At 44.9% G+C, this 14,089-nt stretch overlaps 1 protein-coding gene across 5 annotated transcripts in view; it reads right to left on the bottom strand.

Annotated features, from left to right (window-relative positions):
• SHROOM3 (shroom family member 3) overlaps window positions 1–14,089 on the bottom strand; it is a 163,705-nt gene that overhangs the window by 28,968 nt on the left and 120,648 nt on the right. For all 5 annotated transcript variants that reach the window (XM_011360570.2, XM_011360573.2, XM_011360574.2 and 2 more), the window contains 2 exons: window positions 11,769–11,900; window positions 2,734–5,947 (listed from right to left, as the gene is read on the bottom strand). In XM_011360570.2, coding sequence (XP_011358872.1) covers window positions 2,734–5,947; window positions 11,769–11,900 — 3,346 coding nt within the window. The remainder of the gene's footprint in view (window positions 1–2,733; window positions 5,948–11,768; window positions 11,901–14,089) is intronic.

Below are 14,089 nucleotides of genomic sequence, written 5' to 3'. Positions count from 1 at the left end.
TGAGTATCTAAATAGGTTTCACGCTACCTGTTGTGGCTGCTTTCCGCTGTCATTATTTCAGGCCCAAATGATCAACTCTTATAAACAGAGGAATTGATTTCCATGCTGACCTTATTTTGGAGGCAGAAACTGTCCTCACTAATGGACTTTTGAAAAGGAGCTGAATCTTTGTCCAAAGCTTGTAAAATCCTGCTCTATTAGCATCTGGCTGACAGGAGTGAGTAGCGTTTGTTCAGGATGCCATGGACCGAGTCGGCACCAGAAATAGATTCTGTATTTTGGATTTAAGTCAGGCAGAAGGTGTCTACAGGGTCACTAAATTAAGTGTTCTCTAAAGCTGGGATAAGAAAAATTCTTATTTAACACCTTCACCAAAGCTTAATGATAATGGTAAAGTTCCTGGATCTTTTTCAAATAAAAAATATATAGTATCTGGAGCTAAACACAATAATTACGTGGTGAGGCTAGTTTTGTTTTTAAATAGTTCTACAAATAAGGCAGATGATGGCTATATGAAGAAGATGGATCAGACACTGTCATGGACCAGTCTTCCCAGCAGGCAAGGTCTGGTTGCTGGCTAGGGGACTAGAGGAAGGAAGGAAGCTCAAGAACATAGTCCTGGCACAATCGCAATCTGGGGGGATGGGAACCTGTTTTCAGAATTTGTGGGAGCAAAGCACCACAGATAAAGTATTTCATTTTTGAAATATTTTCCCCCTCTGGCATCATATTCCCCAAATTAAATAATATCTAAATATGGTACTCTCTTTCTTGAAGAGGGTACCTAAATAATGTTCTGTATTCAGTTGTCTTTCTAAAAAGTTTTTCAAATGATATAAAGTATTTAATTGGGTTTGGAGGAATATACACCTATGTTTTAGCTCCATTTATCAATTTACCAGGCTTGTGAAATATTTTGAGTGGGGGAAGGCGAAATAACATTCATATCCAACTGATTCCCTAAGAGAGAATAATGACATCTAGTGGAGAATAAAAAAAAAAAAAAACATTCAGTTTTCACCTAAACATTTCCATTTTCTTTAGAACCTAGAGAATGAAATGAAATGTTTGTTCTGCTATGCACTAGATGACTGAAGCACATCAAACTAGCTGAAATTGCATGTGACATATGGAGCTAAAAAGTGTTTTAGTGGTAGGATAAGGAGTGGAAATTATCTGTTTTTCATTCTGAGGGGGAAGAAAACAGCTGTTGATGTCTTATGGAGGAGTGCCACTAAAGTTTTGTTGTGTGTGTGTGTTTTTTTTTTTTTCCTGTGGGTTATACTGGGGAGAAAGTATTTCTGAATATTTCTGAACAGGAAATATCTGGGAGGGCACAATATTTTCTCTTGGAAGGCCTTGTGTATGTGTGTTTCAGAAGCAGTGCTGCAAACATACTTCTCAGGCAGTAATGGCTGAATCTTTCTTTGTCTGAAGCTATTTCTTCCAACTACTGCCTCCCACACACAACCCCCAAACCTTTGTCAACATCCTGCCCATCCTATGTAGCCTGGTTCAAATCTTATCTCCTTCAAGAGAAGCTGTCTGAGATCTCTTCAGTTAGAATTAATCATTTTCCCTCCCATAGCATGTTATTTATCACTGCTCTCAAAGCATTCATCAGTCCTGTTAATTATTCAAATTTAAGTTCATATTCCTTGCTCAATTATGAACCCCAGAAAGGCATGAGCCTTATTTTCCTTCGACCCTGTAGTACAGTGCTTTTCATACTACATATGCTCCACAAATGCTTGGTGAATGACAGACTTCACTGCCAGGAAAAACAGAATTTGAGAAGAGGCAATGGAAGGGTGGTCTCCCTTGTGCTAACATATATGTGAATTAGTAATATTTTCTTAGGTGGGATGGAAACCACGAGGGAGAACATTGATCAGCAGTGGAATGTGGAGCTTAAGGAGGGGCTAAGATTTATGGAAATTAATAGACTCGTGGGAATCAGAGTGCTCAGATTCTATTCCTAGATCTGCCTGAAATTTCCAATGGAAAGCACTTCATAATCTTTGCATAGTTTGGAGCCGTTATTAGGAAACCCTTTTAAGTGAGAATTTGAATGTCTGTGATTCTTTCTCACCAGGATAGTGCACAAAATGAGCTCAGACAGGAGTTAAAAGAGACATCGACTTGATATGAATAATATACTCTACTGAGTGGGATTACTGTGAAGATCAATGAGATAATAAATGTAAAGCATCCTTAGCTGAGGGCTTGGGGCTCAATAACACTGCAAAGTCAACAATTCTACCTATTTTTAAATACAAAAGTCCAGTAGAAACATAGAGGGTGCAAAGCTAAAATATTTAAAACTGAGACACAGCCTCTATTCCTTGAATTAAAGACAAAAAAGTAAAGAACAAACAAAAAAGATAGTCCCTAACTTTTCCTATCTATACATTCTTGCAGAGATGAGTGACTTCCTAGAATGAAGTTACATATATATATATGTACACAAATATATGTATGTACATAAATACATACACATATATACAGACATCTTGTATATAAGATATACAAGGCAGCTATACAATTACATAGACATCTACATACCTCTTTCTGTCTGTAAGGATATCAGGGGCACTGAGAAAGAAAGCACCTCTTGGAAACAAATGCTACTCTTTTGCATGTAAAAGGAAAACTGAAGGGGAGGGGAAGGGTCAGGAGAGACACACTAAAGCTTTCAGGGCCCAAGGGGCAAGCCTAGGACCCGTTGCCTACCTGATGTTTCTTGTCTGCAGTGGGAGATGACCGTGACCTCACATGGATAGGGACTGCCAGGAAATCTGAGCGCTCCAGCAGGTCCTCGGCCGACATGGACTTCCCGGACCTCCCGGACCCCCAAGAGGAGGACTCCCCAGGGGTCCTGTCCAGCTTCTGGGTGCCTTTTGGTCCGCCGCTGTTAGCTCCACCAAGCAGCTCCCTGGGGGCTTGGTCCCCACGTCGCCTTTCCCCGAGGAGGCGGCCAGTGGCAGCGAAAGAGCTGCTGCGATCTCGGGGCCCCCACGGGGGCTCCCCATTGGCTCCTGACGCTGGCAGGTGGGCAGCCTCCCTGCGGGGTTGCAGGTTCGGATCCCGCAGCGAGCAGAGGCTGGAGGCCGAGGTGAGCCGCGCGCCAGTGGGTGCCGTGGGGCCGGGCTGGAGGTAGGTGCTGTGGGCGCGCTCCCGCAGCAGCCCTGGCTCCTGGAGGCCCGTGGCGGAGGCGGGCCGCTGGCCGGTCTTGCGCTGAATGTAGTCGGCCAGCGCGCTCTGCTGGAACTGCTTGAGCTCGGGCCCCGACAGGCTGAGCGTGGAGCAGGCCTTGCCTTCGCGCTCGAAGATGCGGCGTCGGTCGGCCACCGTGCTCTCCGGGAAATGCAGCCCCTTCCTCTGTGGGCCCAAGGGCGCCGGCTCGGCCTCCTCCGAGACCCCCACCTCGTTCATCTTCTCGGGCTCAGAGTAGGAGCGCTTCTTCTGCTCGGGGGTCAGGCGCCGGCGGGGTCCCCTCCGGGCGGCGGGGGGCGCAGGCCGGCCCGGGTCGCCCTTGGCGGGGGTCAGGCTGTGCCGCTCGCGTGGAATGTGCGGGGACGTGGACGGCAGGGCCTCTGGGCTCCGCAGCCCCACGTGGGCCGAGGCGGGTCTCGGCCGCCAGGGCCGAGAAGTCCCGGCGGCCCCCGGCTCGAGGTCCCGGCGTCGGAAGGACGTGGCCCCCAGCACACGGGACTGCGCGTCCTTGATGCTGTTCCTGTAGGCACGGCTGAAGGGGACATCCGGCACTGGCGACTCCGGCGTGCCCGGCCTACCGTCCCGCCACAAGGCCTCCTCCTCAGTCTCGCCGAAGAGCTGAAAGGTGCTCTGGCTGCGGAGCAGGTGACTGTCCCGCCTCGAGGGTTCGCTGCCTCGGGGTGGGTGGCCCTGGCCGCCCTCGGTGCCCCTCTTCAACTGTTGACCACATGGCTGCCAAGAAACCTCTTCCAGCTTTGGCTCCCCGTTTTTGAAGTGCTGCTCCCCACTGCCTACGGGTTCAGTGGATTCGGAGAAACGGATATTGGCTTTTGTCTCCTCTAATTCAATCCCAGAGGTACCAGAAGTTGGGGTCATCCTGTTGGGCTTGTAATTATAGCCATAAACGTTGCTGCCCACACTTGGGGGTCTCTGGCGCCCTTGCTCTCTCTGCTCGATCTCGGAAACCTTCTCCAGCACGGAGCAGTGGGGCTTCCCGTACTGCAAACCCTGCAGAACCGAGGCGCTGCCGGAGCTGAGCCTCCTCCGGCCCAGACTGGATGTCTGCTGGTGTGACGGGGAGGGCGGCTCTTCATACCTTAGGTCTGAATTGTGGAAAGAGGCCAAGGCACTGGTTCTCCCCTCAGGCCTTGGATAGGAAACCGGCCTGTCCAGATGGCTCCTGTGATCAGGAACAGCTTTCCTTCCAGAGTCCTCTGCCTTGGTGTTGACGACACAGGTGGGCCGGACATCCAGGTAGCCCTCTTGGGCTCCCCCTCCTGGCTCCAGGCTGCTTTGCCTTCTTAGACTTTCAGGAATGTTCTGGAGAGAGGAAAAAGCTGACTTGGTCTTGCCAAAGTTGCCTGATGGGCTCTGGCTTAGGCCTTCTCTCTCCAGCCTCCGCCCGCTGGCATCGTGGTCTTCTTGGAAATCACTCTCCCAAGGCTCTGAAGGCCTGGAGGCTTTCTTGTCTTCACCCACGTGCCAGGCCTGACCCTGAGGCGGTTGGAGGCTGTGATAATTAGGAGAGGATCTGTTGCTGTGGGTGCTCCTTCTCTCACTGGGATGTGGGCAGTTACCCTGGAGAGGTGTGAGATGCCTGTTCAGGGAGCTGTCCTCATTTTCAGGCACTGAAGGGAAATGGACTTTGTAGGGGACACATTTAGCTGAAGTTTCGGGCGTCTTCTCTACTGGAGACAATGAGTCATGTTCTAGGGGTTGGTAGAAGGCAAACCCAGGCTTGCTAGATCCATTTTGGTTTCCATTCTCATCGAGGGTAGCCCTCCTGTCGCAGGCTCCCAGAGGAGGCGTATATCCACTCTCCTTGGCCAGAGCAGGGTAGAGCATGCCGTTACTACTTGCCGAGGGCTGGGGCACCTGGGCAAAGTGTGGCTCCAGGGAAGGTACTGGGTAGATGCCCGTCGGCAGCAGAGGTTGGCCAGGCTGGGCCTTCTGGGTGTAATTATGCTTGGGCTTCACTGGGGGGCTGCTCTCTGGACTCTTCTCCAGCACAGTATGCAGCTGTTCCTCGATGCAGGGAGACTTCAGGGAGCCAGAAGAGTTTGCCTGAGGCCGGCAGAACCGTTTCTGATCAAGGCTAGACCAAGAGCTGGGCCGCTCTCGGTGCCGAAAGGCTGCATAACTGTCACTCCGAGCTGGGGGCAGGGGTGCGCCCACTTTAGGAGGAGGCAAGTTGTCAGGGGCAGTCTCCGAGGAACTGGGACACTGCTGGCTCCAAGATGGGGGTGGCACACCCTCGCCCCGAGGAACATTATGCCATTTATCATAGCCCTGGCCGTCTGCTGAGGCTCGGGTCTCCCTACCTTGGAGAAGCAAGGCTGAGGAGTTCACCTCATACTCTGCAGAGACTCCCCTCCGGGGGTCATAAACTGTCTTGACATAGCGAATGTCTGCCTGCCTCATCCCTTCTAGGAGCCCACCTCGAGCAGAAGTGGTGTCCATGGAGCTTGAACGCTCTCGGCCAGAGACGCCAGGGGGTGGATACTCTAGGATGCTAGAACTGGTGGAGAAGGAGCTGTAAGCCGAGTCTCTCTTGTTATGGAGGTGGCTGAGCTGGTCGATGCTGCTGGTGGACTTGGCAGGGGAAAGAAGATGGCAGGGTGGGTATCCCCCACTGGGCTCTAGGCTCTCCATGCTCCCCTGGGAGCTACATTGGTCAGGGCTCCGCCTCAGATAAGCATGGTCATAGTTGACGAGGTCACTTGTAGAGGAGCTGGAAGAAAGGGAGACAAAGCAGTGAGTACCACTGAGCTGTTATCATTTAGTAGGCTTAGGCACAGGACCCAGCTTATAAATATACTCTTGTGCAAGATGTTTGGTTTTTGGAAGGGTAGATGAAAAGGGCCATATTTGGGCCTTGCTTGGCTTCCCTGTGTGTCGTCACTAGGAGTACTTGCCTAACACTGTAACCTATGTGCCTCTAATTAATCACCCAGGCTTGCTAGGGGAGGAACAGGGAGCGCAGAAGAAGCCATGTGGCCTTTGAGCACAGGCAGCGCATTGATTGGATTTGCTAGGTGCTAGAAATGGCTGCATGTGCCAAGAAATGAGGTGGGAATGGAAAGAAGAGAAGGAGAGGAGGAAGAGTGATTGAGGCTGAAATTTTGTGTCTCTTGGGGCTGCTTGTGGGAAGAAGGGGAAAAGCTTCTAGGTGAGAGACTAGGTGAACGGGTGAGGGAGACTGTGCATGTATATGTTTTTAGTTAATATCTTTCCTTTTTATGGAATTGAAGGCCTTACACTCTGGCAATCTTCCTGGAATCTCAACTGTACTAGAGACAATTTGTTTGTAGTGAGAAAGCTAAACACAAAGCTGAATTAGAGAGAGAGAGAGAAATTAAAGTCAGAAAAAGCTGATAAGAGAGGGAATGAGAGGGAAGCTTTAAGAGAAGTCTTAATCGCAGGAGTCTGTCACCTATGGATGACCTCCAAGAGCCTGAGCACAGCCTCCTTCATACACTTAGGAGGTAAGACCTTCTCATTTACAAGCTCCTCCAGGTGGTTTTCAGAGCCTAGCCGGGGGAGGGGTAATGACTCTCAATCCTGGCACTGCACACCCTAGAAAGTTGCCTCAAAACAAAATTATTTATAATTAGCTTTAATTATAAACTCAAAATATGCTTCACTCAGCATGTTGGAGGGAAGGCATACCGGAAGGAATAAGTGGCTCACAAAGTCAAATAGCAGTCTTCATAGTTCAAACGTTTGTGACTCACTGTTCTCTAAAGAAGGATAAATTGCTAAGAGTTCTTGCCTAAGATTTTTTCCATTTTTACAGGAACAGCAGTTAAACACTATTAAAATTCATGGAGCTGTTATTATATTTCTAGATCTTATGTAAGCAAATATGGTATCTTATTGGCCGAGTATGTGATAATGCTTTATGGCTGGACTATCTCCACAGTATATGGCAAAATACTAGAAGGACTACATTCTGTCAAAACTGGTGCTGGAATTCAAGGAAAAAGCTATATTTTCAGCAACTAACGTGAAGAATGTAACTTTATCAGAGAAAGTCAACTTACTGGATGTAGCATCCTCCTTTGGGAGGGACAGGTACAAAGTCAAGGGAGAAAGGGACTAGCTCCTGAGACAGCAAGATTCGTGAAGTCAGCCCTGGCACTCGTGGCATGGCATACGTCACTGCCAGATTTTACTCTCCCACACACCCATGCATTCCCCTCTAAATGCAGAAGCTGTATGAAAAATGCATATAACATAGTTCAGTTGAGGACAATCTCATATGAACCACTTTACCTACTCTAACAGAAGATTCGAAGTGAATACACTGAGGGGAAATGGAAGCAGTAGATCCCATTAGGGCTCTTTGGCTCACCAGTCCCAGTTGGGTGGTAGAACTATTTAACCCTCTTCCCAACTGCTGAGGCTTAGCAGTTGTTCACTGAGAGGATAATTCAAATCTAACGTAGGAACACACTTAACAAAAACGAATAAACTGATGGGTTAACTGAAACACTACTGAGTGGGAGGAAATACAATCATGAACATATCTCAAAATATAGTGTCTAGAAACATGAAATCGTGGGATACATGTCATGAGATGGAAAGAGCAGAGGCAGAATAGGTTCCATCTTGCAGCTACAGGAAACTTCACTCACCAAACCTCAGGTGGAAGGCATCACATGAGGACTGTAACATGCTTAGGGAGGGCTCTGACTCTTCAGAATTCCCATTTCCGAGGTGATTGGGGAATACAACCAAGTGACATATGCCATGCTACTGAGTGCCCTGACATCACCCTCTAGGAACAAGTACTTCCACTGCTTTCTGGAAGTGGTGCCACTCCTGCTTCCAAGATGGAACTCTTAATGGTGAAGAACTTGGAATGAAGGTCTTCAATCCTACAGAGACAGCCTTGCTGTGAAGATGAGTGTGTCAAAGTTCTCTCTGTGGTCTGGATATTTCTCCAACCTCATTTTCTATCACTCTCCTTCTTGTTCAAAGCACTCCAGCAAAATTGGTCTCCTTACTGTAACTCAGACCTATGAAATATCTTCCCATGTTAGGGTCTCAGGGCCTTTTACTCATTATTCCCACCACAGAGAATGTGCTTTACCTGGCTCACTCCCTTCCATTATTCAAGTCTCTGCATCACAGAAGACTTCCTAGAAGTCACTATCTAAAGACCACCTCTTCTCTCCTTATCCCTGTTATTCTGCTTTATTTTCTTCATAGTGCTTACCACTACTTGACCTCGCATCATATCCCTTTGGTTATATGAAAGAGACTTCAATCGTATCTATAACGTTTAAGATCTGAAGCAAATATGACAAAATGATTGTGAATTCTGTGGTGGATACATGCATTCTTATAATGTTACTCTATTTTGTATGCTTAAAAGTATTTTTTAAATACTTAAAAATATAGCAAAGAACACAAAACAAGTGCATGAAAACATTTCCTAAAGTGTGCTTACAGAAGATTAATTCCTTACATATCAAATATGTTTGGAAAATACTGGGCTAAATAAGTTAAACAATTACTGCAAAACATCTCAGTCTTTAATAAACTACTGTTCATGTGATGTTCTGCAAGGAAAATATACTGTTTTCTAAACTTATTTGACCCTAGAAACATTTTTAAAAATAAGTTGGTATACAATATTAGTTTCAGGTGTACAATACAGTGATTTGACATTTGTATACCTTACAATGTGATCACCAAGTCTACTAATCATCCGTCACTGTGCAAACTTACCACAACATAATTGACTATATTCCCCTTCACCTTTCTTACCCACATCCCTTACCCGCTCCCCTCTGGCAACCATCAGTCTGGTCTCTGTTTCTGTGAGTCTGTTTTGTTTTGTTTTGCTTGTTCATTTGTTGTTGTTGTTGTTTTAGAGTCCATATATAAGTGAAATCATATGGTATTTGCTTTTCTCTGACTTATTTCACTTAGCACAATACTTTTTAGTGACCCTAGAAACTTTTTTCCAAGGAGCATCTAACTGATTATTTTTCCATGAAACACACCTTGGGAAACAAATATTATAGGGTAGGGGCTTTTTATGTTTTGTTCAGCCCTGTACCCTCAATAACTAGAAATCATCTGAGATACAGTAGGTACTCGATCGAACTAATCAATTAGTTGAATGAACTAATCAATGAACAAGTACTGGTACTTTAGTATTTTGGCACTGTTATTTCATCTTCTTATGAGGGGGGCTGGACTACATGACTTTTCAAGATCTCTCTAAATACTCTAATATTTTATGACCATTGTGTGGGATTTCTGTAGGGCAGCAAAAAGACAGTGACAAGGGTCTGACAGAAAGCAGTTGAAATACAATTTCAGTGAAATTCCAGATTCAAGCCAGCTTGCAGTCAGTTAAAATTATGTGTCTTCAGTCTCTATGCCCCTCCCCCTCCCCCTCCCCCTCCCTCTCCCTCAAGCTCCCTCATTCTCCTGTGTCTTAATGAGAAACAGTTGCATAAACTTAGGAGTGAGATTGGGTTTCTGGAACTAAAGGAAGGCTGTCAGAGGGATGCAGACCCATTGATTCAGCACACTAGGCCACTAGATGCCACTGTGTTCCTCAGAAATGGACCTGTAGCATTTCTCCATCTACAGCTGCTGATGTCAGACCCTCTGAGCAGAACTCAGAGTTGGGGTGAAGCCCTTTGCCAGAACTGCAAGCCTGAGGCATGGAATGAATATGGAACAAACACAAATCATGGATGATTTGTCCAGGAATAGAAGAGAATCCACATGTCTGCTGCATTTTGGGTAATCTGAGCTTTCCTTTCTTCCTTTGTACCTGACTCTGTTTTTGTGCTGACGGTCATCGTGGCAGGGGGTGCTGTTCTGAAGCTTGGAAGGACAGAATGGTAAACAGTGCAAGGGATGACCCACCTGCCGAAACCCCTCTGGAGGTTGGGATGGGGAAGAGGAAACAGGATGCGGAAGCACAGCCTTCAGAATATTGCACTTCTAACGCCATTCTCCTGAGGCCTCTTGGAGCTCACCATAGTTACTGTAACCAGTTATTCTGAGCACTGACTGAAGTAGTTTTATTTCTGCCTTTGGGCCAGCATGTTTTTTAGGTCACAGTATGACTTCAGATTTAGGGCCTCTTAAGAACGTTGGGGTTAGAAAGCTCTAAAGGGCCCCATTGTTTAGGGGTATTTTATTAGTACACACTCTCATTTTATAAGTGTGTGCTGGTTTATGCCATTAACCTTGAAGTTCATTACCAGGTTTCACTGTGCCTCTGATAAGTCTTCAGCCTAATTATTATAATTAGTTGTCATAATTTTTGAATGCTTACTGTGTTCCAGGAACTGCACTAAATGTTTTACATTCTTTTGTTTAATCCTCACTATAACCTGATGAGATATATATATATTAATAACTTCATTTTACAGACAAAACTAAGATTAAAGAGGTTAACCGATTTTCTCAGGCTCGTGAAGTAGGTGCTGAAGGTGAGATTTAAAATCTACGTCTGACTTAAAAGCCCACGCACCTTACCATTATGCTGTCCTTCCTTCACACTGTTAACCCTCACCCTCAACACCTAACCTTCTAAAGATCTTCAATACCTCAAAGCCCATTAAGCAAAAGCACTGTGCCTGCATGGGGATGGGGGCTTCTAGGGGACCTCATCTCTGGCTCACTGGTGAGAATAAATTTTCAGGGTTATTAGGAAGGACATGGGAAAGGGAGAGTAGTGTCTGTAACAAGGAGGGTAACCAAAAAACATTATCTTTTCCTGTGGCCTGAAGCCTGCCCTAATATGCTGGGAGCCATGTCTGCCAGTGAGAGGTCTAGAATTTGCCCTTTGATTTGACCAGACATGAGTGTTAAGGGTTCTGTGTCCTGGCCTTGCTAAATGCATAAGCATCCTCTCTTGGTTAAGTAATCTTTCCAGAAGCCATCCTCCATCCTCCCCACCCCCATATCAGCACTTGTATCTCATTTGTATGTAGGACTCATATTCTCTTGACCCTGCCACTTCCCTACTATTACCCTTATCTAAGCCCTTCCAAAAAGTGATAAGCAACGGAGTCTGACTCTCTGGAATCAGAAGATGGATTCCAATCTGTGTGGGTTCCAAGGCTGTAGCACGTGTAGGGGAGTCCTGACTTAGTTTTTTCTTTAATATGTCTGGGTGGTCAGCTTTGGCTCCCTTATCCCCAGTTCCTCTCATATTTGACTAAAGCAGAAAGAACATTAAATAACGTGGGAAGAAGTGTGTCAGTTTTTCTAGTGTGGTGTTATAATGTGTAATTGAGAAATGTCTGAGAATCAATAGACCCAATAAATATCTCAAATAGCTAGCCAGTGCTCAAAATAAATCTGTACTCCCTTCACACCAACCTAGCCCAGGATATGAAGATGATTCGTACACATATTAGGAATTTTAAGAGGATGAGGAAGGTAGTGGGTAGAGAGGTTTAATACTTGGGGTGAATGGAAGATAATGTTCTCAAAAGAGAAGAAAATGTTCCTTTCTGGAAACAGGACATTTGAAGGAAAGAAACCCCTGGGTCTCAGCTTTCGTCACTTACCTAGAATGGTAGCTCTGGGGCCAAGGGGTGCCAATCGTGCCCTGAGATATTTGCATCATGCTGGGATCTGGTTGGTTCTCCCCAAATTTGGTTGAATGCCACGAGTGAGGTCGGCCTGCAGGTTCGCTGCGCCTGAGGATACACAGGAGAGGAACATCACTTGTATTTTCAGCTTAGTCTCTTCACCGATGTGATTTATGCATTTAGAAGCAGACTGCTGTTATCCTCAGAGATTGAAAACAAGCAAGTAAATACTGGAAAGTAGATTTTACTGCTTGTTCCTTTTCACTTTAGACAATTTCAAACTAATATTAAAATGTAGCAAACAGTATAAAGAATTCCCACATAAACCCAACTGCACTGTTGGTGAGAATGCATACTGGTACAGCCACTAGGGAAAACAGTATGGAGCTTCCTCAAAAAATTAAAAATAGAACTACCATATGATCCAGCAATCCCATTTCTGGGTATATATCCAAAGAAATTGAAATCAGGATCTCATAGAGATATCTGCAACCCCATGCTCATTGCAGCATTACTCACGAAAGCCAAGATAGGTGCTTGTCAATGGATAAACAGGTTAAAAAAAAAAAACAAAAAAAAACCATGGTATATATAGTCAACGGATTATTATTCAGCCATGAGAAAGAAGGAAATCCTGCTATATGCAACAACTTGAATGGCCCTTGAGGGCATTATACTAAGTGAAATAAGCAAGACAGAGAAAGACATACTGTGTGATCTCACTTATACGTGGAATCTAAAAAAAGACAAACTTAGAAAAACAGAGTAGAGCGGTGGTTACCAGGTGCTTTGTGGGTGGGACAAATGAGATTTTGTCCACAGGGTATAACCTTCCAGTTATAAGATTAATAAATTCTTATGTACAGATTAGTGATTATAGCAAATGATACTGTATCATATACTTGAAAGTTGGTAAGAATAGATCTTAAGTGTTCCACCACAAAAAATAAATAACTCTGTGAGGGAACTGAGGTGGTAGCTAACCCTATGGTGGTCATCATCGTTCTGCAATTCATAAATGTATCAAACCAACATTTTGTACACCTTAAATCTGCACAATGTTACGTATCAATTATATCTCAATAAATCTGGGGTGCGGGGAAAGAATTCCCATATAACCTTTACCTAGATTTCCTACATGTTAACATTTTATGCTTTATTAATTTAAAGCACTGCAGAGTTGCCTTAGTCTTTCTTGGCCTCGGCTTATCAATATATAAAAATGGAAACAATTCCTTCCCACCTCCCGAGGAACTTTGTGCGGATATATGGTAAAAAGCTTTCCGGGGACTTTGAAGTCCTCTGTCATAAACTGATACTGGATAAATGCTATTATTATTGGTAAGAACTACATAAAAATCAGCTGCAACTTTGGGTGGTAATGCTCTAAGCTACGCAGTATAAACAATGAGATGCTCTCAAAATAGTTTCTCTTTTTGCAAGTCAATGACTTCAACTTCTAAACATTCTGCCCTTATAACGGAATTAACAAAGCTGAAGGGAAAGTGGATGTCCTTCAGACTGCAGTAGTGAAGATGAATTTGGTAAGGAGGGTTACACTACTATAGAAGGTCAGAATCAGGAGAGAGTGGCTGTGCTTTATTTTTGGTAAAAAAAAAAAAAAAAAAAAGGTGAGGTGAGCTGTCAGGTATTTCATGCTGAACACTTCTGAACTGTAAGACTGTAGGGGAATTTTTCTGCACTTTAGAAATACTTTTATGAGATCCAGGAATCCACTTTGACATGTTGAAGATAAAGCTATAAGTACACCCACCTATTTTTCTATGAAAAAATAGATTGGCTCTTGTCATATGAATGAAAAATCATTCCCCTGATGCCAATAACATTTCGAGTGTTAAGTACATCAGAATAATACTGTCCCAGGTGTCAGGAGGTTTGGGTGCTCACTCTGACTTTGTTATTAGCTTGTTATATGTCCCTGTGTAAGTCATTTCCCCTTAACGAGCCCTTGTTCATCTAAAAAATGAAGACATTAATCAAAGAGGCTAGGTTAACCTCATTTTAATCTGAAATAACTTTTAAGATGTATATGAGACACTGAAGGACTTGCCAAGAGAAACAATGATTTCAAAAAATTACATGTTTCAACTCTCTGAAGAGAGGTTATGATAAGAAAATTGTCTTCTGTGACATAAGGGATATAGACACAAGATTCTCAGCAGTCAGTCAAATATTTATTGAACTGAAAGAGTCTACGGTCTTAACCACTCTGAGTTCCCATGATTAGAAATCCCTCCTGGTGCCCGAATCACACAGCCCAAAGTCCCAGAGTCAGG

Source organism: Pteropus vampyrus, unplaced genomic scaffold (assembly GCF_000151845.1).
Source record: "Pteropus vampyrus isolate Shadow unplaced genomic scaffold, Pvam_2.0 Scaffold56, whole genome shotgun sequence".
In the NCBI taxonomy this organism is placed as follows: domain Eukaryota; kingdom Metazoa; phylum Chordata; class Mammalia; order Chiroptera; family Pteropodidae; genus Pteropus; species Pteropus vampyrus.
This window is presented reverse-complemented; position numbering and strand designations above follow the sequence as displayed.